Source organism: Ursus arctos, unplaced genomic scaffold (assembly GCF_023065955.2).
Source record: "Ursus arctos isolate Adak ecotype North America unplaced genomic scaffold, UrsArc2.0 scaffold_36, whole genome shotgun sequence".
NCBI classification, from domain to species: domain Eukaryota; kingdom Metazoa; phylum Chordata; class Mammalia; order Carnivora; family Ursidae; genus Ursus; species Ursus arctos.
In genome coordinates this window covers 7,295,464-7,323,264 of record NW_026623050.1, presented here as the reverse complement: position 1 = coordinate 7,323,264, position 27,801 = coordinate 7,295,464, and the positions used below count along the sequence as shown (strand labels likewise).

Sequence of the window (27,801 nt, the reverse complement as noted above, 5' to 3'; positions counted from 1 at the left end):
TAATGATGTACAATACAGTGGCTAACTGAACACAATTAAAAAAAAAGACAGGTTATCATGAAGAGACAGAGCTCAGACAATTACATAACTTATGTAAAATACAAGAGTCATAATGGATTACTGAGAAAATAGTGTATGCATTATCAAGGGCTATACAAAATTGTGTGATGATGTTACACAGAGCTTCTGAATTCCCAAAGCCCTGTTGCCCCTATGTTCAGGCTAATGAGGAAGAGACTGGACTATAAAAAATCAGTTCCTAGTACAAATTTGCACTGAGACTTTGGAGCACATCCAATTTCCATAGCGACTGCATAAAGTACACTAGCATAGAAATCAATATATCTGAAATTAGGATGCAAGCTTTCTCAGTGTGAGTAAAAAAGCTGGTGGTCACAGCATCTGTGCTTTTTTCTCCACAGCCTCAGAATGAAAGAAGTCTCACAATCTCCGATCCCTCATTCTTTTTTAAAGGTCTCCTGTCACCAGGTCACGTCTTCCAAAGCATTACTATAGGATCTTGCTTTCTGGATTTATTTTCCCAGTTGAAGAAAGAATTTATTTGTCATTTCCCACAGTTGACAGTGATTTTAAGTGCTTCCCCAGAAACGTCATAGGAGCGGACTGTTTTCTACAGGATCCATCCAGAGCTCCTGAATTCGAGGTTGGTGAGAGGAAAGATAAAGGAGTTCGGAGGCTTTCATGAGCAGGGGGTAGAGAAAAGAGCGGTGCCTCTGCTCTAAGGGTGATCATGAATCCTGCCTTTGAGGGGAAGGACAGCCCCACAGGAGCCAGAGCCCCGCTCCAAGTAGCCGTAAGAACAGGTCCTCCAGCCCTCGGCCACGAAGCGCCAGCGCTGGAGGCTGCCCAGTACCGGCAACCTCTGGGCACCCCAACTCCGGACCTCAACGACAGCCGCCGTCGGTTCTGAGGCCAGCCAGAGGCGCCCGGCCGCTTTCCCACCCCCTACCCGAACTCACAGCCAGTCTCCTTCTTGATCTCCTCGAGCTCTTCGTCCCGCAGTAACGTGGAAGCCCGAGACCCCATCACCAAACCGGGAGCTCCTTCGGGAGCAGGGGCGTCTGAAGCGACAGCGGCGGCGGGAGGGAGGGTGGGAGGGAAGGGAAGGCCCAGGGTCAAGAAGCGAGAGGGCAGTGTTTCTACTGCGGACCCGGGAGGGAACCCAGGGGTAGCAAGAGGGGGAGGGCGGTCCCCGAGAATGAGCCAATGAGGAGCGAGGCTGCGCCCGGCGCAGGAGCCGACGTCGGCCGTTCCAGCCCCAGCCCCCGAATGAATCAGCCCAGCGCAGGGCCGGGTATTCCTAAGGACGGACCACGCCCCCGGAAGCGTGATGCCACCGGCCTTAAAAAGGCGATGCCACTCTGGCTCTACCGACCGCAATTAAAAGGGAAACGCCATCAACCCACAGTTTTACAGCGAGCTAACCTGAGGCAGGGAGCATAGCCAACCCGTTTCTCACAGAACTCTGAAAGTGGAAACCCCACCCACAGGTGGCACGGATTGCAGAGAGAAACTATAAAAATAGACCAAACATCTCTTGGGGCAACTCTAGGGTGTGTCTCTTGGGAACTGCATGCTGGGAGTTCCACCTCCTCCTTTTTTCTGGAGGTCCTCCCACCTCCTGGCCACTGGGGGCGCTCGGGAGCAAGCCTCCGGGTCGAGCGCCGATTGGCTCCTCGGGAAACAGCCGGGACCTCTGGTTCCGCCAAGCTGGCGTCCGCTCTGCGGTGTGGGTTTTCAGTCCCGTGTACTTTTCTCCTGTTTTTTCGGCTCTGTCCTTTGATAACCGCCAGCGCTGGCTTGGAACACCCTGAAAGTTCTTCCTTACCAGCAGTACCTCCTTTTTTAGTTCAAGACTGAAGCTGAAGGAAGTCACCATTTGGCTGAAATTGGGACAGGATTTCCCAAACTTCCTTCGGGAAAAAAATAACCTAACGGTGGACAAGATTGAATTCCTAGCGTATGGCCCGCCGTTTATTTGGAGTTTATTGTTTTGTCTTAAAAATGAGGAGTTTTGCATTTTATTTTTATATTTTTCTTTGTTTTTCTTGAAAATGTTTAAGCCGCCCGTTAACTAATTTAGCCCTCTGCGTGAACCGGTTCTTTTTCTGTGGCTTTAATGCCTTTTCACCCTCTCTCCACCCTTCTGAGTGTTGCTTTATGCATAACCGGTTTGAGATACGGAAGAACCAAATTCTAACCACTGTCGTTTAGTACCTAAACTACTTTTAAGCTTTACCTACGGTTTTGACGACTTAGCATGAGGCCAAGGTTCTAGTCTCACTGAGTTGTTTTCATGATTGACCTGCTCTTGTCTGTTCTAGTGTTGTCTCCTTTCAAACGCACTGACATGGCAGCCGGATTGGTCATGCATAAATTGTGATAGTTCTAAGCGTCTTATGCTTTGGTTGGTAACAGTGTCAAATTCTGGAAATGTTACTAATGCATAAGAGGCCAGAAGAATTTAGATCCTAGATATTTCTGGGTGGGCAGCTTATGGCAGCATGTATTGGCAAATATTTTGCCAGCATCAGTTTTTTTCACTTGTTTTTTTTTAGTTTTTCTTTCTTCTTTCCTTCCTTCCTTCCTTCCTTCCTTTTTTTTTTTATTGGTGTTAAAAAGATATATGTACGTGCCATTTAAAATCCTCTAAAATGTTCTGCTTGTTCCACTTAGCTAAGGAATGAAAGGTAGTATTACCCCATTTTATAGACAAAGAAGTCAAACCTACAGTGCCTGAAGTCTTATGGCTTTCAGTTTCCCATGTATAAATTAGAGTTGGGGCTTGCAATAGTCCTTTTCTCATTATTGTTCTAAAAAGATGAGCAAAACTGAATTACTCTCATTTTTCTTTTTCTTGTCCCTTCTAGGTATGGGGAAAGGGAAAATAACCTCATTCCCCCCAAAATATTTTTTTAAATCCTGGATCTCTTTTATTTTCAAGTGTTTGGATACTTAAAGAAGATTATTTGAAGACTGCTTTTGGAATCAAATAGCATGGATCCCAGCAGTGACTACCATTTCCTCAATCAGATTTTGTGGAGAAGGGTGAAACTCACATTGGTTTGTGGCATATTTGAGGGGGTACTCCAGCATGTGGACCCTAACAAGATTGTTGTCCTGAAGAAAGGTCTCATTTTATTTGTCGTTATCTTTTGCCTTTAAGAAATTAATAGTTAAGTTTGGGTGAGGGCTCTGGGGGCTTCATTAGCAACTGGGAGGGAGGCATTCCTATTCTAGGGAAGAGTTAAGAGGAAGATTAGAATGCTGTTTTCCCTAACAGAAAACATGGCTGCATCTGTGGGCTTGTCCCCACTTTTATACTTTTATTGACATGATAGTGGAAATTTTCAGTGTATAGATTCTTTTTCATTGGGTGCTTCTTTTAATTGCTTACTATATGCATATTGAAATTAAAATTAGCCACTCTATTAAGTAGAATTACTTTTGGCTTAAACAGACAAATTCACAAAGACAGGGGTTAATTTTTGACATGCAAAAGGTAGTCCAGAGGTAGGCTGCTAAGGAATAGTGCAGTGGCTTGAAGATGCGGGGAGGGACCAGGTGTCTTGTGATTTTGCCACCTCAGGGATGATGTATTATCCTCATGGTCACAAGGTAGCCTCTAACCTCCCAGCTTCAATTCTGTTCATTGTAAGGGTTGCAATTCAGGAACAGTCAAGTGGAAGAGATGCATAGGTCAAGGTCTGTGGGAAGGAGCTCAGAGTGTCCATGCGGCCTCTGGGTGTACCACCCTCCTAGTTCCTACATGTGCTCATCTTTAAGCTCCAATATATAGTTTTTTTTTCAGCTAGAATGTTAACTTGCTAGGGTAGTTGTTCACCTGGCATACGTTTCAAGTTCACAATTGAAACATGTATAAATGGCATTTGAGAGATTAGTGTTATTGTTAAGCCATATTATAAGTTAGAATAGACCTTTGTGGACCATGGTGGGGCTATACCAGACTTTTGTAATATTAATTCATTCAGTAATCATTTATTGATAGTTTTGTATCACAGACACTGTGATAGGTACCAGGGATATAGATAAGAATAACATGGTCCCTGTCCTTAAAAAAACTTAGTGTGGTAAGGAAGTAGAAAGGTATAATGCAGTGTGGTATCCTCTCTGATAGAATGATGCACGAGATGCTATGGAAACACCAAGGTTTGGTTAATTCAGATCTGGGGGTGGTAGGGTTAAGATAGTGGGGAAGGAGTCCCAAAGGTGAGTAAGATTTAACTGGATGGGGAAAGAGTGGTAAATGTTTTAAGCCAGTGATTCTCAAACTTTATCTGTGTATCAGAATCACCTGGGGGACTTGTTAAAACACAGATTGCTGGGCCACCCTCCAAGAGTTTCTGATTCTTAAGGTCTGGGATGGGGCGTAAGAATTTACATTTCTAACAAGTTTCCTGGTGACGGTGGTGCTCAGCAGGAGACCCACACTTTGAGAAAACCATAGTTTTACGTAGAAGTAGCGTCATGTACAAAAAATGTAGACCCATGAAAACTTGGTTCATTCAGAAAACCTAACTAAATTTCCCTATGGGGATGTAGTGAGACTTAAGGATGGAGAAGTGGGTATGGGACTGATCAAAAGGCCTTACCTGGGGCGCCTGGGTGGCGCAGTCGTTAAGTGTCTGCCTTCGGCTCAGGGCATGATCCTGGCGTTCTGGGATCGAGCCCCACATCAGGCTCCTCTGCTGGCAGCCTGCTTCTTCCTCTCCCACTCCCCCTGCTTGGGTTCCCTCTCGCTGGCTGTCTGTCTCTGTCAAAAAAAAGAAAAAAAAGGCCTTACCATATTATAGAATTTGGACACTTCTGAAAGCAATGAGGAAAAATTTGAAAGATTTTTTTTAAGTAGGCTCTAGGCCTAGTGTGGGGCCTGAACTTATAACCATGAGATCGAGAGTTGTTTGCTCTACTGCCCAAGCTAGCAAGACACCCCACAATCTGAAAGATTTTTAAGTGGGAGACATCTAAGTTTTCAGACTCATTGTCTGAGATTTTTAATGCCGTGTTAGTTAGGAACCATGCTCAGCTGCTGGAAAGAGATTCATGTACAGTGGCTTAAAGTAGGAATTTATTCTCTTATATAAAAGAAGGCAGGCCTCTCAGGGCTGCTGTGAGTCTCCCCAGACTTGGCAGAGATCCAGGATTATCCATCTTTATGCTCTACCATTTTCATGACTTCAAACCTCAAGATCCTGTGATGGCCTGGTAGCTGGTAGACATTACAGATAGGAGGAAGAGGAAAGAGGGGTGGGAGGGTGTTCCCCCTAGCTGAGTCAGTCCCCTTAAAGAGATGCCCTGGAGGTCCAAGAAACCACCACTGTCTGTGGGGAGACTAAGCTCATTGCTAGCCTGAATAAATGACATTGAGTTGAAAAGAATCAAGATATGCCACATGCTTGTTCAACATAGCATTCAGTTTAAATGAAATATTTTGGTATATTTCTCTCTAGTCTCTAATTACATAGATTTTATATAGTTGACATAGTAATTTAGGTATATCATATTTTTTTTACTTAACATGATAAAAAGCATTTTCTCATGTTATTTGAAACTCCAATTTAATAGCTAAACTTTTGATTTTTAAAAAAATTTTTTCTTTTTTTTAGAGAGAGAAAGTACACATGAAGGGGGTGGGGGGCAGAGGGAAAGAAAATCTTAGGCAGGTTCTATCCCAGGACCCTGAGATCATGACCTGAGCCAAAGGCAGACACTTTACCAACTGAGCCATCCAGGTGCCCCTAACACTGGAATTTTTTTTTTTTAATGCTGATGTGTATCTTTCCTAAATTTTTGCTAGTTTTATAGGTAAAAAGTGATATTTCATCTTGGCATGTTTAAAAAATATTCCTAAAGAAGTTGAATATATTTCTTTACACTTCTTTACTAAATTTATGCACTACTGGGACAAAGCAGGGAGTATTTTCACTATGACAGCAATGTGAAGGAAGAACTGAATTAGGGAGAAACTAGAGGCAAAAAGCAAGGGATCCAATAAAGGGAACATGATGGGGGTCAGAGCTAAAGCTCAGCAAGGAATGGAAAAGAGAAGACAGATTTTAGAAATACATAAGAGATGGGATAAGTAACCTGGTAATCAGTTAGATAATTAAAGAGCAATGGAAGGGTGCCTGGGTGGCTCAGTCAGTTAAGCATCCAACTCTTTTTTTTTTTTTTTTTTCTGCGAGAGAGCACGAGCAAGGGAGGAGAGGCAGAGGGAGAAGGAGAAGCAGGCTCCCTGTTGAGCAGAGAGCCCTACGTGGGGCTCGATCCCAGGACCCTGAGATCATGACCCAAGCTGAAGCCAGATGCTTAAACACCTGAGCCACCCAGGTGCCCCTAAGCATCCAGCTCTTAATTTTGGCTCAGATCATGATGTCAGGGTCATAAGATTGAGCCCCACGTTGGGTTCTACACTGAGCGTGCAGCCTACTTATGATCCTCTCCCTTTCCCTCTGTCTCTCCCCAGCCCTGCACACGTGCTCTTAAATAAATAAATAAATAGCAATGGAAAATGACTACTACATTTATGACTCAGAAGATTAGGTATATAGTACAGTTATTTTTTTTTAAGATTTTATTTATTTATTTGACAGAGATAGAGACAGCCAGCGAGAGAGGGAAAACAAGCAGGGGGAGTGGGAGAAGAAGAAGCAGGCTCATAGCGGAGGAGCCTGATGTGGGGCTTGATGCCACAACGCCGGGATCACGCCCTGAGCCAAAGGCAGACGCTTAACCGCTGTGCCACCCAGGCGCCCCTATAGTACAGTTATTAATTGATAGAAATTGGAAGAGGAAGTTTGTGGGTTACTAGGAGTAGATAATGATTTCAGTTTGAGAATCTTATAGTAAGCCTGCTACTAGTCATTTGGAAATGAGTGGAGCTCAGAGAAATAATCTGTGCTGTAGAAATAGTGGATATTGAAGGCACAGTCCAAAGAGCATGTGACTCTTGATCTCAGGGTCGTGAGTTTGAGCCCCACATTGGGTGTAGAGATTACTTATGTTTAAAAAAAAAAAAAAGAAAGGAAAAAGAAATGGGGGGGGTGAGGATGTCAGAGGTAGTGGAGGCAGTTGAAGAGATGGGAAGGAGCAAATGAGGGAGACTGTCACATTGGTTCAGAGTTGCATATTAAAATACCCGAGGCCTGGGTTTGAATCCTGACTCTGTCTTTAATTAGGGTGATCTTGACCAAGTTATTCAACCTTTCTCAGTCTCAGATTCGACCATAACAGAGATAATGAAGTGCCTCTCTCGTTATGTTACTGGAGAATTAAATGTAGGCAAATAATTAGCATGGTGCCTAGCTCTGAGTCGGTGCTCAGTATGGTAGCTCTACGAAATTAGTAGGAAAGAACTAAACTTGAAGTGTGTCCTATAAGCCAAAGAAGAAAGGAAAGAACAGTATTGTCAAAGGATACATGGGAGCCAAGGGTGATAAGACTATAAACTTCTTTTTGGATTTGAAAAATAGACAGTTGTGGGGTGCCTGGGTGGCTCAGTTGGTTAAGCATCTGCCTTCAGCTCAGGTCATGATCCTGGGGTCCTGGGATTAAGCCCCACATCGGGCTCCCTGCTGGCCCGGCGGCGGGGGGAGCCTCCTGCTTGCGCTCTCTCTCTCTGTCAAATAAATAAAATCTTAAAAAAGAAAAAGAAAGAAAAATAGGCAGTTGTGATTTTTGACCTCAGTAAGAATATATTCAGTGGAACAGGAGGGTGGAACTCAATTATTTTGGATTGCTGAGCGATATGGAAATATACAGCTGCTGGGACACTTACATCTAGAGAAATGACACCATATTGTAGATAAGACATCTAAACTGCTCCTGACTCTCTTACCTACTCACAGAAGAGCCCTATATTTGGGCTAGAAGTTGGATTATTGTCCTTGACAGTATTTTCGAGCATGTAGCATGGCATGAAACAGGGTGTGGACTCTAGAAGTAGTCAGCTGCCTTAAAATTTTATCTGGAATTAGGCAGAGTAAAAATCAATAGAAATATAATAAATAGATAGTCCTGAGCCTCAAGGGCCCCAAGAGTCTTGGGAGAAGTTTAAATGTACCGTACTACTCCTGCCCTTTAAGTTCCTCTTGGACCATTCTGAGGTTCCCTCTGTTCGTTGTCCTTCTTGTTTCAAGGCTATAGCTTTGTAATTTATTTTTGAGTCTTCATTTCTTGGGGAAAATAATTTGGGGATTTTTATAAAACTCAGATATGGTGCTTTTTAAAAAAGATTTATCTATTCTAGAGAGAAAGTCAGTGAGTGGAGGGAGGGACAGAGGAAGAGGGAAAGGAGGAAGAGAATCCTCAAGCAGAGTGGGGAGTCCGACACAGGGCTCGATCTCAGGACACTAAGATCATGACCTGAGGGGCACCTGGGTGGCTCAGTTGTTAAGGGTCTCCTTGGACTCAGGTTATGATCCCAGGGTCCTGGGATCAAACCCTATGTCAGGCTCCCTGCTTGGCGGGGAGCCTGCTTTTCCCTCTCCCTCTGCCTGCTGCTCCCTCTGCTTGTGCTCTCTCTCTCTGTCAAATAAATAAAAAAAAAATCTTAAAAAAAAAACAAAGAAAAGATCATGACCTGAGCCGAAACCAAGAGTTGGACGCTTAACCAAATGAGCCACCCTGGCACTCCTAGGTATGGCACTTTTGAGAGGCATTATTTTCTTATAATTTTAGGGAAATGCTATTTTTTATTAACTGAATGAATTGTTTTCCGTAACAGTGAAGAATGTGGAGACTGGTCGAAGTGTTCCAGGAGTGAAGATGTTTTTTGGGCATGAGATTCTGAACGGTGAGAGCTGCACGTTCCCTGACTGTTGGTAGTGGGATTTGTGGTAGTCGTAAATTCATTGCTCTGCCTCATTCCAGTATTTGAAAAAAGAAAAAAAAAAAAAAGAGATGTTGTGTTGCCTTTAATATTGCTCTTATGAACTCTTAAAGTTCGTATTTGAGACTTGACATGTATCTTACTTTTTCGGTGGGTACTATGAGAAGAATCGTCATAGAGAATTTTAATCATCTTGGTTTTACAGTGTGAGGACGGCTGGTGCTCGTTACTAGAGACTCAGTCAGTGGGTAGTTAGGAATCTCAACCGCAAGGAATTGTCTTGCTCAGCAATTGAATTTAGCACTATGGAATCAGTACCTTCGCTGTCCCTTATCTGAGCCCTGGGGGCCAAATGTTTCAGAATTCAGAAATCTGGATTTTTGGAAAATCTAACACAGTATATACTCTTTATATTATATAAATCTCAAGCAGTTCTGGGAAACACTCTGTAATAACACATTTCTACAGGGAAACGGGTGGATAATCATTCTAAATGGAATAAAATAGGACTATAAATAGTATGCAGTTAGGTTTTGCTGCCAAAATTTTTAGTTTTTTAGTTTTCAGAGATTTTTGGATTTGGGAATTGCAAGCTGCAGCTCTGTTTTTCACTTCTGCCAGCAAAAACCATTTAGCAAGAGTAGGTCCAACTGTTTGCCAAAAAGAGTAGATGTGGAAGCTCTTCTGGTCAGTGTACTTCAGACGAGCCAAATAGGATAAAAGACACGGGAAGCAAGAGGTGTTCTACTTTCAAGAACTCAAAAGCAGAAGGCCCTCCAAGGAGGAGTAAAGATCAGCATAGGGTGGAGGAGTGGGGAGAGCTGGAGATCTGGGACCTAATAGAGCCGTTCATGTCTTACCAGTGGGGCAGATAGGAGGAAAGGAAAGGACTCCTGCAGACCAGAGGCTACTGCTGCTCAAAAGATTGCTTTGTTTTGTGAGAGAAGTAGAATTGAGAGACAGATGGAAGTCTCACCAAATTAATGACTGCCAATCCAGATTTATTTCAAGGCAGACAGTTCCAGCCAGCTATCTAAGTGTCCTTTCTCACGGAGTATGCTACTAGAAACACTCGTTGTCCCTCGAACACCTTTTTGTAGTGGCTGTGAGGGTGGTGGTTGTAGTGGGATTCTTTTTTTTTTTTTAAAGATTTTATTTTTAAGTAATCTCTACACCCGACATGGGGCTCAAACTCACAACCCCAAGATCAAGAGTCGCATGCTCTACCAACTAAGCCAACCTTGCGCCCCCGTGGTGGAGTTCTTACTGTGTTTTAGCTATTAGCCTTTGCACTGGATCAGAGCTCTGGACTGGAACAAAGCTAGGCTATGGATGGGTTTGTAAAGAGAAGTAAAGGAATCGCTACTACCATCTCCCTAGTTTCAAAGAAGGCTAACTGTTTGACCAGCTTTGTGAACTGTATACATGGATTTCATCTCTTTCTAAATTCTTAAGACTTGGCCTTTGTTCATAATTTTTAGTGCAAAGGACTTCTCCTGCTTTGCCCTGTGGTTCAACCAGCCATGGGTTGAGACTTTTTCTACTCTCCCTGAAAAGCACTTTGAGTAAGAATTATTGAAATGAAGAATAATACTAACTGGAATTTAAACAAAACCTTGAAACAAAAATAAATTTAAAAAATTAAATCAAGAAGAATAATTGACTAGTCAGTATTTTTAGTGACTTTCACTTTATCTGCCCCAGACTCAGCATCTCAATGGTGCTGGTACAGGGGAAAGGGACATTTTGAAACATAGTGACCCCTGAGTGGATCTTCTCTGAGTAATCCTTAAGTATACTTAATTGACTCTAAAATGCCGTTAATTATAAATACACTATTACTTTTCACATCCCAAGAAAGAAAAAGTAGCTGCCAATTAAACTGTCATGTGCACTTACTGTAAATCGTATCTGATTTCAGAGCTGTTTAAAATGTGCACCTTAGACTCAATGATATGCAATATTGCCCTACATTCCCTGCACTGTTAAGTTAAAAATAAAATTTTTCAGAATCTGTGGAATGTTTCATATTTCTTTTGTGATTTCTAGTCTAGCTTTTATTGCCTTTCATGTCACTGAACTGTTTCAATTCACAATAATGGCACCTCGGATAAACCTCAGTGGCTTCGGTACTGCCACTGTGCAAAACTCGCATCACTGAACTGTTAATGCACCAGCTTGTGAGAGTGCAAGGGACCGATCCGGGAAGGATGTGAGAGAAAACCCCCAAACAGTACACGGTGTGAGGGAAGATGCATTATGGTGGGAATTAATAGGAAAGAAAACCTCTCTCTAGAACCAATCTGCACGACTACAGAGGTGCCCCGGACCATGTAGGGAGCTTTCTAATCCTGCTGAATGACCAGTGAAGCTAGGTAGGAACATAATATCAGGTATCTTCAGTACTGTGAATAGGCTCTTCCGCTCTATTTATTGCTCTCCAGTGAAGGACTCTATGGACTAATATTTCATTTCCAATTACTGTGTATGGTACCTAGTCAGACTGTGGTAGAGGGAGACAGGGGAGTGGTTAATTGTGTTCAGATTGGAAACTCTGTTGGAAGCCATTTGGTTATTTTACAGTGGAACTGCTGGATGAAGTGGAACAGGGTGCGATGAGAGAAAAGGCATCTTCTGTCAGGTATGGTGGAATAATTTTCTTAATTATGATTTTAGTCAAATGTACACATTAGGGTAGAAAGCCTTACCTCTAATTCATTAGCTATGTAATTTCTCAAATGGTCTGGGGTAATAGAAATGAGAAGAAATAGATGGGTATTTTCTTCCATCTTTAGATGGTATCTTCAAATCAGTGTAAAAGCACTGGATGAGTGTGGGTCCTCTATGAAACGGAGGTCTAGATTCTTTGCCATTGATGCGTGGCAAAATCTGTGTAAACATCAGCAACAAAGAACAAGTTCATCTGAGTGTTGTTTTTTGTAAGCATAGTCTAAATACAGAAAGAACCAGGATGGATAAAGGTGAAGACCTAGACATATGTGAGCCTCTTTCTCCTGCCTCTGAGCCACCAACCACCTCTCTGCTGAGTGACCTCAAGTACAGCCCATCAGGTGAGTACTGGGGCTCTGAATTGTCTAGCCTCTCTTTATTGTGGTTCAAAACTCTTTAGAGTTGGCATAACTCTGAGTTAAGCTTCTTTTTTTTTTTTTTAAGATTTTATTTATTTATTTGATAGAGAGAGCACACAAGCAGGGGGAGTGGGAGAGGGAGAAGCAGGTGCCCCAGTGAGCAGGGAGCCACTCAATCCCAGGATCCCAGGGTCATGACCTGAGCTGAAGGCAGATGCTTAACTGACTGAGCCACCAGGTGCCCCTGAGTTAAGGTTCTATATGTAATGCTGAGCTAGGCCATTGCTTCTAGGCTCTGAATTAAGATAAAATATTGTGATTCATTTATTTAATAATTGAGGGCACACTATATGCCAGACATTGGAGATGCCAAAACGTGGTGTCTCTGCCTTCACTGAGCTCTGATACAGGAAACGGACACTAAGATAAAGGAGTATAACATAAAATATGCTAGTGCCAAATGCTAAGGAGAAAAAAATAGAAGGAAGAAAAGTGTGTGAAGAGGGTGGTTTAACAATTTTAGGGTGTTTAGGACAGGCCTCACAAAAAATGGTGACATTTGAGCAAAAGCCTGAAGGAGATGAGAGACCAAGCTGTGTGGCTATCTGGAGGAAATGTTTTTTAGGCAGAAAAAAGAATGAATCTAAAGGCCCTGAGATAGGAACATGCCAGGATCTTGAAGGAGCAGCCAGATCAGTGTGATCAGTGTAGTTGGAGCAAGGAGAGAGGTAGTTGGAGCTGAAGTGGGGTAGGCATATCACGGAGGTCATCCTAGATCATTGTAGGGACTTGAGCTTCTACTCTGAAGTGAGAAGGGGAACCATTGGGAGATTTTTGGTTTTATCATTTCTCTAATGACTAAGTATGTTAAGGATCTTTTCATGTCCTTATTTGCTAACTGAATATCTTTGGTGAATTGTCTGTTCACATCTTATGTGTATCTTCTTATTGGGTTGTTATTTTTCAGTGTTGGAAGTTCTTTATACATCCTGGATATAAATCTTTTCTCAGATACATGCTTTACAAATATTTCTGCAAGTCTGTGGTTTGTCTTTTTATTCTCTTAAAGTATCTCTCAAAGAGCAGACTTTTTTTTTTAATTAAACTTAATTGTATTTTATTTATTTGAAAGAGAGAGAAAGCAGAGGGAGCACAAGTGGTGGGGAGAGGCAGAGGGAGAGGGACAAGCAGGCTCCCCACTGAGCTCAGCCCCAAGCCCCCTAAGGATCATGACCTAAGCCAAGGCAGACGTTACCCCCTTCCCCGACTGAGCCACCCAGGTGCCCCAAAAAGCAGACATTTTAAATTTTGATAAAGTACAATTTATCCTTTTTTTTTTAAATGGATTATGCTTTGGAAACCATATCTAAAAAATTTTTTCCTGCTTGGGCACAAAGATTTTTTTCCTATGTTTTCTTCTACAGATTTCATGATTTCAGCCAACATTCGGACCTATGATCCATTCTTAGTTAATTTTTGTACATGCTGTGAAGTATAGATCAACAAGTTTCTTCCTTCCTTCCTTCCTTCCTTCCTTCCTTCCTTCCTTCCTTCCTTCCTTCCTTCCTTCCCCCCTCCTTTCTTTTTTTTGCATATGGATAGCCAGTTGTTCCAGCATCCTTTGTTGAGAAGACTGTATTTTCTCTATTCAATTACCTTTGTACCTTTGTCAAATTTAGTTGTCCATATATGTGTAGGTTTATTTCTGGACACTATATTCTGTTACACTGATCTATTTTTTTGTCTTTACACCAATATTAGAATGTTTGTTTATTGTTTCTTTTGTGTTTTTTTAAGACTGTTGTGGTTTACTGTTGATTGATGATAGATCTTAAAATCTGGTAGTGTTCGTTCTCCAACTTTGTTCTTTTTCAGAGTTGTTTTGGCTCTTCTGTGTTCTTTGCATTTCCCTATGAATTTTAGAATCAGGTTGCCAATTTCTACAAAAAAAAATCCACTGGAATTTTTACTGGGATTGCAACGAATCGATAGATCAGTTTGGGGAATATTGGCATCTTAACGATATTGACTATTCCAATCTGTTAACCCAGTATATCGCTCCATGAGATCTTTAATTTCTCAGCAGTGTTTTGTAGTTCTTAGACATCTTTTGCTGTGTTTATCCCTAAGTATTTCATATTTTATACTATTATCAATGGTATTTTTAAAAATACTTCTTCCTGTTGGATAGTTTTGAGCAGAAGAGTAACATGATCTGACTTCTGTTTTAACAAAGTTACTCTAGATACTGTATGGATACTGAGAGAAGGAGAAAGGTAAAAGCATGAATACGTATTAGGCTATTGAAATAATTATAAGGCGCGTTGATATGGTGGCTGGGACCGCAGTGGTAGCAGTATGGTTGGTAAAAAGTGATGGACTCCTGAATGTATGTTGAGGTATAGCCAACACAGTGTACCGGCGTATTAGATGTGGATGTGAGAGAAAGAGAATTAAGGGTGACTTCCGCGGTTTGGGTCTGAGTATAGCCTGAAGTATGGAGTGCTATTCAACTGACCTGGGGATACTTCTGGGCAGAACAGGTTTTGGGAAGGTGATTAAGCGTTTAGGTCCACGTAAGTTTGAATGTCACCCTAGAGAGGAGGAGAAAGGTCTGAGATGGAGTTACAAATGTAAGAGTTAGCCGATAGATGATAGTTACGGTGTTGAGACTAGATGAGATCATTAGAAAAGTGAGTAACAATTGAGAAAAAGAGGTTCGTGGACTGTGTCCTGTGCCGCTCCTAAGTTTTAGAGGTTGGAGATGAAAAGAAACTATATGTTATGCTATACCTCTAATCTTTTAAATTACATGATTTAAAACCATAATTAACGACCCAGAGAATTCCAGTAGTGTGGACTATGGCCCATCTCCAGGATTGATTTATTTTAAACCATTATTTTTTATTATGAACATCCTTTTAAAAAGTGCATGTCTTGAAATACTTAAGACCTAAATCTATGAGGAGGGAAACATTACTAGATTTTTCACAGGAAATGATTAAATAGTCTAATAGGATGCTAGAGTGTTCACTGTGTGTTGGGCTGACGCAGGTGATAATGAAATAGCATTAGACCTTTGAGCTGCAATAGAGGAGGAATTTATGAGGATGGCTAAAATGAGTGGGAGGGCTATTCTTTTGCCGAGGAAGAAAAACATATCTATTACCATCATTCTCCTGCAGAGGAAGAAGAGGTGACATACACAGTCATCGATCAGTTCCAGCAGAAGTTTGGTGCTGCAGTAAGTATTGCCCTTGATCATTCCAAGTATTGTGTGCATATGGATATCATGTTTATATCTCATACATTTCTCTGTTCTTATAAGATCATTGATGTTTTCCCTAATAAATTCCTAATAAAATATCTGAGTGCCTGCTAAATGTCAGGCATTGTTCTGAGGTCTAGGGTAAAATAAATAATAAAGAGAAAGTTCAAACCATCAAGGAGTTTACATTTTACTTTTTTTCCAAGATTTATTTATTTAATCTCTACACCCAGTGTGGGGTATAAACTCACAATCCCAAGATCAAGAGTTGCATGCTCTTCTTACTAAGCCAGCCAGGCACCCCAAAGAGTTTACATTTTAATGCAAGAAAATAAACAAACAATTGTCTATCAGCTGGTGATAAGTGCTATGAAGAAAAATAAAGTGTGATTTGGAGATTAGAGTTACAAGGAGTTGCTATTTTGTGTAGGGTGGACAGAGAAAACCTCTGTGAAGAGGAGATGTTGGAACAGACATCTGAAAGAAGTAAGGGAGCTAGCCAGGTAGATATTCAACTAAAGAACTTTTAAAAAGTGTGATTAGCAAGTGCAAAGGCCCTGAGGCTGAAGCACACTTAACTTGTGTGAAGGAAAAGCAGGGAGGCAGGACCACAGTGAAGAAGAGTGATAGGAAATGGAAGGGGTCAGAAGGCATATCAGGTAGAGTTTTTTGGACATTGTAAGGAGTTTGAGTTTGGTTTGAATAGATTGGAAAGCCATTGGCAGTTTTAGAGGAGAGTCAGGAATTTTTTTACTTTTAATTTTTTATTTATTTTTAAAGATTTTATTTATTTGACAGAGAGACAGTGAGAGAGGAAACACAAGCAGGGAGAAGAGAGGGAGAAGCAGGCTTCCCGCTGAGCAAGGAGCCTGATGTGGGACTCGATCCCAGGACCCTGGGATCATGACCTGAGCCAAAGGCAGATGCTTAACGACTAAGCCACCCAGGCGCCCCTACTTAACATTTTTTTTTTATTTTATTTTATTTTATTTTATTTTATTTTATTTTATTTTTAAAGATTTTATTTATTTATTCGACAGGACAGAGACAGCCAGCGAGAGAGGGAACACAGCAGGGGGAGTGGGAGAGGAAGAAGCAGGCTCATAGCGGAGGAGCCTGATGTGGGGCTCGATCCCATAACGCCGGGATCACGCCCTGAGCCGAAGGCAGACACTTAACGACTGCGCCACCCAGGCGCCCCCTACTTAACATTTTTTAAAGTCCATTCTACATGCTGTGTATAGGCAGTTTCTGTATAATCATTTATGAGTTTCCAAACATGACAGTAACTATTCAGCCTAGCATACGTTCACAGATGGACTTCAGGGGACTCATTAAGCCTCCTGTAGACGCATGGGTGCATTTCTTTAAGGGAGAGTTAGCTTTCCACAGATTCTTTTTTCTCTAACCACTTAAGTGAGATATAGTTCACATACCATTAAATCCAGCAATTTAAAATGTATAGCTCGCTGAATTTTAGCATATTCACAGAGTTGTACATCCATCACAATGAATTTTAGAACATTTTCTTTGTTTTTTTTTAAGATTTTTTTTTTAAAGTAATCTTTACATCCAACGTGGAGCTTGAACTCAGCCCTGAGATCAAGAGTCACATGCTGTACTGACAGAGCCCACCAGTGCCCCTAGAGTATTTTTGATACCAACAAAAGAAACTCTATACTTCATAGCCGTCACCTCCATGCCTCCCCAGTCTCCCAGCCCTTGGCAACCAATAATCTATTTTTTGCCTCCTATGGTCATAAAGACAGAAATCTTTTGCTGTAGCATGAGTGGTAACACAAGGTATCTGAGTTTTCAACTCCTGTTAGCATTTATGATGATATGAATGATTTATTTTCCAGTTGTGTTACAATTTTGCAAAAACGAAAAAGAAATTAGAAATATTCGGTGTGCCGTGTGTGTGTGTGTGTGTGTGTGTGTGTGTCTGTGAAAAAGAGAAGCTGACTTGTGTTTTGGATTAGTCAAATTGTGTAAGTTTAAAACATCCACTTTGTTAATTGCTAGCCATTTGACTTGTGCCTTTCACGATGTCGTAATCACAGCATTTATTATCTGGACATTTTCCCCTGTTTCTCCCTAGATGCTTCACATCAAGAAGCAGACGGTGCTGAGTGTGGCAGCAGAAGGTGCTAATGTGTGTCGTCATGGCAAACTATGTTGGCTTCAGGTAAAAGATACTTTCAACTCTTTATCTTGAAATAATTGCAGGGGCGCCTGGGTGGCACTGCGGTTAAGCGTCTGCCTTCGGCTCAGGGCGTGATCCTGGCGTTTCGGGATCGAGTCCCACATCGGGCTCCTCGGCTGGGAGCCTGCTTCTTCCTCTCCCACTCCCCCTGCTTGTGTTCCCTCTCTCGCTGGCTGTCTCTATCTCTGTCGAATAAATAAATAAAATCTTAAAAAAAAAAAAAAAAAAGAAAGAAATAATTGTGGATTCCCTGGCAAATTGTTTTTTGTCCTCTTTATGTCACCTCAGTGTCACTATCCTCTAATTTGTTTAGAATGTCCTTTACTCCTCTAGTACTTAGTTTATTCTTTTCAAAAGGAAAGAGCTTCTGTCTCTTCGTAGGTTCACTTTTATAATCAGCATTGCTGTCTCACAGGCTCTGCTTGACGTCTTCTTTCCCAGCTCTTTTCTCTCATCTTAGATACATGAGGAATTTCAAGGGCGGCTAGCTAGCTCAGTCAGTGGAGTGTGCAGCTCTTGATCTTGGGGTTATATAGAGATCATTTAAAAATAAAGTCTTTAATTTTTTCAAGTGAACTCTACACCCAACGTGGGGCTTGAACTCACAGCCCCGAGATCAAGAGTTGAACACTCTACAGACTACCAGGTGCCCCCAAAATAAAATCTTAAAAAATATATATGAAGATTTTTTTTTTTACATGAAGAATTTTTATCTTTCCTTCTGGTTGGTAGCACTCCACAGCAGGATTCTGCCACATCATTTTCATTTTCCTGGGCGTGGGAGATGTCAGGTGAGGATCTCCATTGTGTCAAAAGCTTGTAGTGAGCCTCGAATAGCTATAGGTTGGGCAGCTGCTTTTGGATCAAACTCGGCAGCATCAGTTTCTAAGGAGGGCCGAGAAAGCAGGCTGAATCCCCAACCCATGTCTTCTATTCTTTGAGTCAGGACCTACCGCCACCTACTGAGAGAATAAATGTTATTAGGATTGGCAGAGTGCCCACTTCTCAGGGCCTCATCAAGGTATCTACCCTAAATAATTCAAAATATGAAAAAAATCATGTGAGAACCTAGTGATCTTGGCATCATTTTATGGTGAAAAATCAGAAACCATGTAAGTAGTGAACAATAAGAGACATTACTGTAGTTTCGATAGATCTTATGCAGCTGCCAAAACTTGATGACGAGTGCAATGCAGGAAAATGTTTGCGAAGTTACGAGTGGAAAAAAGCAGGGTATAGATTGGAATGCATATTATCAGAGCCATCTGCATTGTTTGCTTATGAAAAAGGAAGGGAGAGTCGTATGGCATGCATTGGCTCGCTGAAGAAATGTCTAAGCCATCCATGGGCTTGGTTCTGTTCTAGTCGATGCATGTACAGTGGTGAATCCAGCATAATCTCCCCTCTCGCGGAGTTTGCAGTCTAGCAGAGAATTATTTTTCAAACTTTTATAATGTGTCTATTCAGTTTTTATAATTAAAGAGGTAGAGAAAAAGAGCAAGGAGTGACTATATTAGGGGTCCGGTTCTCACAAACAACATGAAAGTTCTGAGAATGGGTGTCAGGTAGGCTTGGCAATTGCAGCAGTATCAACGCTTAGCTCCTGAAATGACAAAGATGACATCAGACTGCCCTGTCGCTGGCTCTCTAGACCTATTAGGATCTCTTTTTGCCTCATTCCCTGACTCCAACCATAGTACTGCCTTTGTGAACTTTATGATCAGAAACAATCTAAGATTCTTATGATTATATAAAATTGATCTAAAAAGTAGTGTCTCACATCCTACCATTTGTGCCAGTTTATTTCTTGCCTATTTAAAACTGCTAGAGAGGGGCACCTGGGTGACTCAGTTGGTTAGCAACTGCCTTCGCCTTGCGTCATGATACCGGCGTCCTAGGATCAAGCCCTGTATTGGGTTCCCTCTCAGCAGGGGAGTCTGCTTCTCTCTCTCCACCCGCTCATGCTCTCTTTCTCCTTTTCAAATAAATAAATAAAATCTTAAAAAAAAAAAAACTGCTAGAAAGCAAGGATCTTCTCTTATGAGTAATTTTATGTAACACCTAACACAACCATGCATATTATGAGACTCAGAAATAGCATGTTGTGTTACTAACAATGAAATGCTGTTCATTCCTCTTAAATCTGTAATCCTTGGAGTATTAAAATGCCATGGGTGAGATGTAAAACATTATATTTGGGACTGTAAAAAGCAAAAGGCTAAATCCACCAGCTTGTCTCTTTCTGCCCTTTTGAAAAATCACAATGAGGGGCACCTGGGTGGCTCAGTTGATTAAGCATTTGACTCTTGATTTCAGCTCAGGTCATGATCTTGGGGTTGTGGGATTGAGCCCAGCGTCAGGCTCTGCACCTGGCATGGAGTCGGCTTGAGATTCTGTCTCTCCTCTCCCCCTCCCCCTGCTCATGCTTCCTCTCTCTCTCTTTCTCTCTCTCTCAAGATCACAAACGATAGTTTCTTTTCTTTATTTAAGGTCAACTTAAATTTGTTTTCCCTAAGAATCACTGAATGCCTATTGTTTTCTTTAAAATGAGGATGTGAAATGTGTTGTCATATACCTTTCTTGATCTCAGATCCCTTCCTTAGTTCCTTTTTACCCTATAATATGTATGTCTGGATGGTCTATTGTAGGTGGCCACAAATAGCCGAGTTTACTTATTTGACATTTTCCTTCTGGGAAGTCGTGCTTTCAACAATGGACTTCAGATGGTATTAGAAGACAAGAGAATTTTGAAGGTGAGTGTGTAAGCTGATTCCCCTGCTAGTGAGATTAGCAACCAGGTTCTAATTACTCCGTCTTTCTTCTGATTCCTTAGGTTATCCACGACTGTCGTTGGCTTTCTGATTGCCTCTCTCATCAGTATGGAATTTTGCTGAATAATGTCTTCGACACACAGGTACAGGAAACCATGATTCAGTCCAGCATATATAGCTCTTTTAGAAGACAGGTCTCTTCTGGTGAGTGATTGAGTCTTTTTGTGTGTGTGTGCCTCATTTCTGCCTTCTTCTTCATGTAAGATGTCTATACGAGAGGTGAGACCATTTGGTGAACTATAAAAGCACTACAGAAAAGTTATGTAAAAATATTTAAAGGGTGCCTGGATGGCTCGGTTGGTTGAGCATCTGAGTCTTGATTTCGCCTCTGGTCATGATCTTGGGGTCCTAGGATGGAGCCCTGTGTCACCGGGGAGTCTGCTTACCTCTCTCCCTCTGCCCCTCCCCCTGCTTATATGCTCTCTCTCTGTCTCAAATAAATAAATAAATAAATAAATAAATAAATAAATAAATATTTTAAAAAAATATTGAGGATTTTTTCCCCCTCATTTTGCTCCAGAATTTGTCAAATATAGAAGCAAGCTCTGGGGCACCTGACTGGCTTAGTCAGTAGAGCACGCAACTCTTGATCTTGGGGTTGTGAGTTCGAGGCCCATGTTGGATGTAGAGTTTACTTAAAAAATAAATAAATAAAATCTCAAAATTAAAAAAAGAAGAAGAATAAGAAGAAGCAAGCTCCATACTCTATAGCATTCAGGAACTCGAAGAGTTTGGGGGTCTTTCAGAAGTTCAACATGAGACACTTAGGGTGAGGTGAATAGTCACATCTGTGCCTTAAGGTCATGTGTATCAGTTAAGACTAATACCTAGTTACTATCTACCTCAGAGGTGCAGGTTATCTTAAACATACCCCAAAAGCCTATTCTGGGCCAAAATAGTCTGATTATGTGTGATTTTTCTCTGCCCTAAAGAATCCTAGAGAAACGAGAAGTCCTTAGTCTATACTAACTAGCTCTTAGAGCTGATGTGAGTTTCTGGTTTGGCTGTGAGAATAGTAAAACCACTAGCTTTCATTATGTTTTCTTTATGTTCTTCTAGTCTTCTAGGTTTATGCCAGTCAGAGGGGACATGTTGAATACATAAGTCTAGAGCCTTTGGAGAGGGGTTAAAATAATGAGTTAGCTGGTTATTTATTATTATTATTATTTTAAGTAATCTCTATACCTCTAGCCAATACTTTTGAGCAAAAATTCCTAAATGCTCAACTTTATGTTATTAAATATGGTTCAAGTTTGCTCTTTATGTATCTTCCCATAATGAACTTTATGCCACTTCTCTTGTTGACATGTTCCTTGGGCCTTTCAGGATCTTTCACTATATAGAGATAATTTCTAGCTTACTCCCAAATGTAAGAGAATTGCTCACTGTTCCCCTGAGGCCATTAGGCTTCTTCATTAGACCCCATATGAACACATTGGCACATCTTTCCATATTTACTTTTCAGATTTCCATAGTACAAGAAGAAAGAATTCAGAATTTTTCTAATTTTTCCCCCTTTAACACAGTGTATTCGCTTTCCTATTGCTGTTGTAACAAGTCACCACAAATTTAGTAGCTTAAATCAACATAAATTTATTCTCTTAGTTCTGGAGGTCAGCACTCTGAAATCATTTTCACTGAACTAACATCAAAGTGTCAACAGGGCTGGTTTCTTTTGGAGGCTCTAAGAGAAGTCTGTTTTTCTGCCTTTTCAGCTGTCACCTGTATTCTTTGGCTGTGACTCCTGCCATCTTCAAAATGCACCACTGCTTGCAGTCACAAATCGGTAGTCACTCGGTGGGCTGGACCGAGAAAACATAAACCCAGTGACATTTGGCTCTGGCCAGCAACTAGAGGGAGATATATAGCTATATAAGTATATAGAACTCTATTTTATTTTAGTTTTGTTTTGGCAAAACAGAGAAATGAGAAAAGCATTTTAAATTTCTCCTGAGTGCTTACGAGCTTGTTGGCGTTTGCTCCGTGGCAGTGGGGTGGGGGTAGAAGGTTAGGAAGGAGCGGTTATTGAGAGCTAAAGGAATCAAGAAGTCTGGAGAACTTCGAGTTTTGCGTGGAAGTGAGCAGTGTTGTTGGCATGAACGTTTTCTAGAGTACCAGCTTTTTTATTGAAACCTTTTTATTGGTCCCAATAAGGGAGGACTGCCCACCGATTGCCCTGAAGCTGAAGTGTTGTGACAGCACATTTGTCTTTTAATAGTACTATGATATTGGCATAAAGAAGTGTGAGTGTGTATGCAAGAAAGAAAGAAAGAAAAAAATTGTATTCGTATTTGGGGAATGACATAATTTTTTTTCTGGGAAAGAATCCCTTTAAAAAAAACGTCTCTAAGTTTTAGAAAAGATGATCAGTTGATTCTGATTGTTTTCAAATAAACAGTTCGTTCCTTTGTTTGTTAAAATACAAAAACAAAAACGTACGCTGCAGTCTCTGCTTCCATCACCCCATCGCTTCCAGTGACTGTAGCCAAATCTCCCTTCGCCTCCCTCTTATTACATTTAGGACCTACCCAGATAATTCAAGAAAATCTTCCTATCTCAAGAGCCTTAACTTAATCACTCCTGCAAAGTCCGTTTTGCCGTATAAAATAACACTTACGGGTTCCAGGGATTAGGATGTGGACATCTCTGGGGGCCATTATTTAGCCTACCACACACAGATAAAGAATTAGTCCAATTCTTAATTTTTTCAAAGATTTTTAAAAAATATTGATTTGAGAGAGAGAGACAGCATGTACACAAGCAAGGGCGAGGGACAGAGGGAGATGGAGAAGCAGACTCCCCACTGATCAGGGAGCCTGACACAGGGCTCAATCCCAGGACCCTGAGATCATGACCTGAGCCAAAGGCAGACACTTAACCAACTGAGCCACCCAGGCATCCCAAGATTTTACTATTTTTAAGTCATCTCTTCACCCAATGGACTCAAACTCACAACCCTGAGATCGAGTTGCATGTTGTACCAACTCGGCCAGCCTGGTGCGCCTCCAATTCTTAATTGTATTAGCTCTCCTTACCTAAACTTTGCCAGAGTTTCTGATAAGTAATACAAATAATTCTTGAAATTTATCTTCCTTTCCCCATTGCCTAAGGCACCAAGGAGTACTAGATAACCATAAGGCAGGCAAACAAAAGGGATGGAAAAGAAACTAGCCAAGGATACATTAGAGTTGGGTGATCCTTTTTTTTTTTCTTCCCTAATTTTTCAGAATTAGTTGACTGAACAATTTTTCCGAATGGCATTTTCTATCATGTGGGTCCTTGGGGAAAATGGTATTTAAATACATTTTTCTAAATATATTTCTGCTATTTCTGCCATGAGATACCTTTGTGTATATTCTATAGACAGGCTTCTGTTTTGTTTTGTTTTGTTTTGTATGCCACAGGTAGCAGATGTCCTTCAATTTTCCATGGAAACAGGTGGCTTTCTTCCAAACTGCATCAGTTCTTTACAGGAGAGTTTAATCAGACATCTTAAGGTAGCCCCTAAATATCTCTCCTTTCTGGAAGAAAGACAAAAATTAATTCAGGTGAGTATTAAAGCATGTCCCATATGACATTAATTTTTCCCAGGGTTTTGAGAGCGGGATCATAAGCATATTATATAGACAAATGACAGCTGCTTCGTAAGCATATGAGCATTGCCAAAATTTTAGCTGTTTCAAGTGGGAAGTTTGTGATTTCAAGTGGATAAAAGCCAGGATTTAGATTTGTTGGTTATCAGAAAGTACTCTGAAATAAAGTTACAGTCCTCCAGGGGAGGTTTTTGTTGGGAATGTTGATTAAGGTGGTAGAAGAAAAACCATCCCAATTATTTCTCCCAAAGTAAGATAAATTTTCCTTAGCTCCTAATAGCCTCACCTGCACACTTAGGTCATGACCATATTGGTTACAGTTTTGGTCCTATAATCAAGTCTACTGTCTTCAGTTTTGAATGAGAAGCCCTGATCGATTGATCAATGGATTGATCTTTCTCTCTCCCTTTCCCTCCCTTCCTCCCTGTCACCCCATCTTTTCCCTCTCACATAGACACATTTACTGTATACATACATAAGGGGTGTGTGTGTGTATTTTCAGAAATATACTATCGTTGGAGAAAATGACGGCAATAGTGTTTCAAGTTAAGCAATCCTTAGATGAACAGTTACCTTTAAAGTTTTCCTTATTATTCAGAGAAAATTGTTTTGGTATTTCTAGGAAAATCCAGAAGTGTGGTTCACACGACCTCTTTCACCCTCCTTACTGAAAATTTTGGCCCTGGAAGCTACCTACCTACTACCCCTTCGTTTGGTGCTCCTGGATGAGATGATGTCTGATCTAACCACCCTTGTGGACGGGTACCTAAACACCTACCGAGAAGGGTCTGCAGATCGCCTGGGAGGCATAGAGGTAGGTGCGGCTGTCTGTGACTGTGTGTTTAGGACTTCCATTCCTGCGCCATTCCTCATGGAGGGCACAGTGATGCCCCTTCTTCACAGCTACAGCAAATCACAAGGCTGACTTGGTAATAAATATTTGAAGGGGCTATAGCTTGAGTTTCATTCGTCTTCTTGAGTACTTTTGCGCAGTATAAAGTTATATTCTGTCAAAGAATGGATAAATTTAAGATTTCATTACTAATTTGTAAGAAGCCAGCACAACATAACAGAACTATAGACCCGGAGCTGGCAAACTATTGCCCGAAGGCCACATCTGGCCCACAGCCTGCTTTTGTACAGCTCACAAGGTAAGAATGCTTTTTATGGTTTTAAAGGATTGTTTAAAAAAAAAATAAATGCAACAGAGACCATTTGTGGCTAAAATAGTTACTGTTTGGCCCTTTACATAAAAAGGTTGCCGTCTGGGGGCACCTGGCTGACTCAGTCAGTGGAGCGTGTGACTCTTGATCTTAGGGTCATGAGTTTGAGCCCCATGTTGGGTGTAGAGATTGCTTAAAGGTAAAATCACTTGAAAAAAACAAACAAGGTTGCAGTCTGCTGCTATTGCCGCTATTAGCCGTTCGTTCTTACTTAGGAATACTAAAGCAAAATCCTAAATTAAAAAAATAGCATTTTTTATATGATTCCTACTTAGATATATTATACTTCTCTTTTTATGTGTTGCTGATTTCTACTTGCAAGCCTGGTACAGTTAGGAAATTCTCCATTTTCCTAGAACAAAGAAAGTCTTATGATTATCTCATATATGCTGAAAAAAAATGTAACCTTTCTGTATTTTGCTCTGACTGTTAAAAAAAAATAGCAACATAAAAATCCTTGCATACTTTGTTCAATCGGAGAATTTAAATGTCTTTATCATTGTGAAACCAAGGAGTTTTATAGCTTTTTGTATTTTGCTCTCACTGTTTAATGCTGAGAAAATGTGATAATATCCTATATACATTACTGATTAAAGTTGGAATAATGATAAAACGTATATCAAGTGAAGCAGTTTGGATTCTCTAGAAGCAGTGTGGAGATGGAGTTTGGGAGCAAGATGTTTGCATGTATGTATATCCTATATACATTTACTGATTAAGGTTGGAGTAATGATAGAACATACATCAAGCAAGAAGTCTACCTAATGTTTGGGAACACTAAAAGCATTCCCATTAGTATTAAGAAAATACAAAAATTGTGACTACCACCACCACTTTAACATTTTTTGAAGCTATTAGCCCATGAAATTTGAAGAAAAAAAAAGACAAACTATAAAAAATGAATAGGAGGAATCAGAACTCTGACTTGCCTATGATACAACTGAAAACTGTAGAAAATCAATGGAAGAAGATTACTACAAACAAAAGAACAATTTGGTAAAATGTGTACAAATATAACATGAAAATTGATAGTTTTCTTGCATCCATATACACAGCAAGAAAATACAATGGGAGACAACATCCATTTTTAATTGTAACAAAATGATAGATTTCCTAGAAATAAATCTTACAAGAAACGTGAAATATAAAGAAAACATTAAAATATTACTGAATGGCATAAAAGCAGACTTAAGTGAATGGGAACACTAAGCATTTTTAGCTATCCATTACTCCTAAATTAACTTTTGAATTCACCTCTATTCCAAGAAAAATACTAACACCAGCATTATTTTGGCAAACTGTGATTATAGTGTTTATAAAGATAAATACATATAAAGAGGAATAGTCCTGTCAGATATTAAGTCATATAAGTCTACATCAAATAAAAATCATTTGTGGGGCACCTGGATGGCTCAGTTGATAGAGCATGAATCTCTTGATCTTGGGGTTGTAAGTTTGAGGCCCATGTTGGATGCAGAGATTAGTTAAAAAAAAACCAACAGTTTGTGACTGGTACATGTGTAGGCGGTTCAGTGGAACATAGTAGAGAACCCAGCAATAGATCCAATATATATCTGCCAGTATGGGGGCGCCTGAGTGCCTCAATCAGTTAAGCATCTGCCTTCAGCTCAGGTCATGATCCCAGGGTCCTGGGATGGAGCATTGGGTTTCCTGCTCACCAGGGAGTCTGCTTCTTCCTCTCCCTCTGCCTGCCGTACCCCCCCACCCCGCTGTGCTCTCACCTGCTCTCTCTCTCTGAAATAAATAAATAAAATCTTTAAAAGAAAATATTTCCCAGTATCGTTGGGATAAAGGTAGAATTTCCAGTTAATGAGAAAAAAATAATCAATAAATGGCTTTAGGTAATTGACTAACCATTGGATGGGAGGAGAGTCAGAGCGAGATTACCAAAATAAATTCCTCAGATCAAGTATTTATGTAAACAATGGGATTATAAAATTATTAGTAAAAACAAAATTGTTTCACAGTAAGGAATGCTTTTCTCCCCCCCCAAATTCATTGAAGAATAATTGACAAAAATAATTGTATATAGTTAGTGTACGTTGTGATGATTTGATAGACATATACATCGTGGAATGATTATCAAGACTAAGATAATTAATGTGTCCATCATCTCACATAATTAACTCTGTGGTGAAAATGCTAAAGATCTGCTCTTAGCAACTTTCAAGTATACAAACCAAATTATTATAGTAAACATGCAATACATTAGATCCTCAGAATTTATTTTTTTACAGTTTATTTTTCTTGTAATTGAAAGTTTGTACCCTTTGACCTACATCTCCCTCTTTTCCCTTCCCCCCAGCTGCTGGCAACCTCCCTTCTGTACTGTTCCTATGAAATCAGCTTTTTTTTTTTTTTTTTAAAGATTCCACATATAAGTGATACCATACAGTATTTGTCTTTCTCTGTCTGGTTTATTTCACTTAGCATAATGCCCTTTTAGTACATCCATGTCACAAATGGCAGGATTTTCTTTTTTTAAGGCTAAATAATAGTCCAGTGTGTGTGTGTGTGTGTGTGTGTGTGTGTGTGTGTGTATCTTACATCTTTTTTTAATCCATTCATCCATTGATGTAAACAGGTTGTTTCTATATGTTGGCTATTGTGAGTAATGCTACAGTGTAAAGGGAATGCAGATATTTCTTAAAGATAGTGATTTTATTTCCTTTGTATATATACCTAGATGTGGAATTGC

The 27,801-nt window shown here is 40.5% G+C and overlaps 2 protein-coding genes across 6 annotated transcripts in view; one reads left to right on the top strand and one right to left on the bottom strand.

Annotated features, from left to right (window-relative positions):
* The window catches only part of CHP1 (calcineurin like EF-hand protein 1), a 45,935-nt gene extending 44,638 nt beyond the window's left edge, over window positions 1-1,297 (bottom strand). Inside the window, exon 1 of the mRNA XM_026479982.4 lies at window positions 981-1,297. Coding sequence (XP_026335767.1) covers window positions 981-1,047 — 67 coding nt within the window. The 5' untranslated portion in view covers window positions 1,048-1,297. The remainder of the gene's footprint in view (window positions 1-980) is intronic.
* Window positions 1,298-1,643: 346 nt separating this feature from the next.
* Window positions 1,644-27,801, top strand: part of EXD1 (exonuclease 3'-5' domain containing 1) — a 29,787-nt gene continuing 3,629 nt past the window's right edge. The window contains exons 1-11 of one of the 5 annotated variants that reach the window (XM_044377507.3): window positions 1,644-1,750; window positions 2,966-3,151; window positions 8,768-8,836; window positions 11,456-11,513; window positions 11,822-11,943; window positions 15,147-15,205; window positions 17,331-17,417; window positions 20,084-20,188; window positions 20,269-20,349; window positions 23,671-23,814; window positions 24,482-24,673. In XM_044377507.3, coding sequence (XP_044233442.2) covers window positions 3,019-3,151; window positions 8,768-8,836; window positions 11,456-11,513; window positions 11,822-11,943; window positions 15,147-15,205; window positions 17,331-17,417; window positions 20,084-20,188; window positions 20,269-20,349; window positions 23,671-23,814; window positions 24,482-24,673 — 1,050 coding nt within the window. In that variant the 5' untranslated portion in view covers window positions 1,644-1,750; window positions 2,966-3,018. Of the gene's footprint in view, window positions 3,152-8,389; window positions 8,681-8,767; window positions 8,837-11,455; window positions 11,514-11,816; window positions 11,944-15,146; window positions 15,206-17,330; window positions 17,418-20,083; window positions 20,189-20,268; window positions 20,350-23,670; window positions 23,815-24,481; window positions 24,674-27,801 lie in introns of those variants that run through there. The other 4 variants (XM_026479983.4, XM_044377506.3, XM_026479986.4 and 1 more) reach the window with 4 other exon arrangements.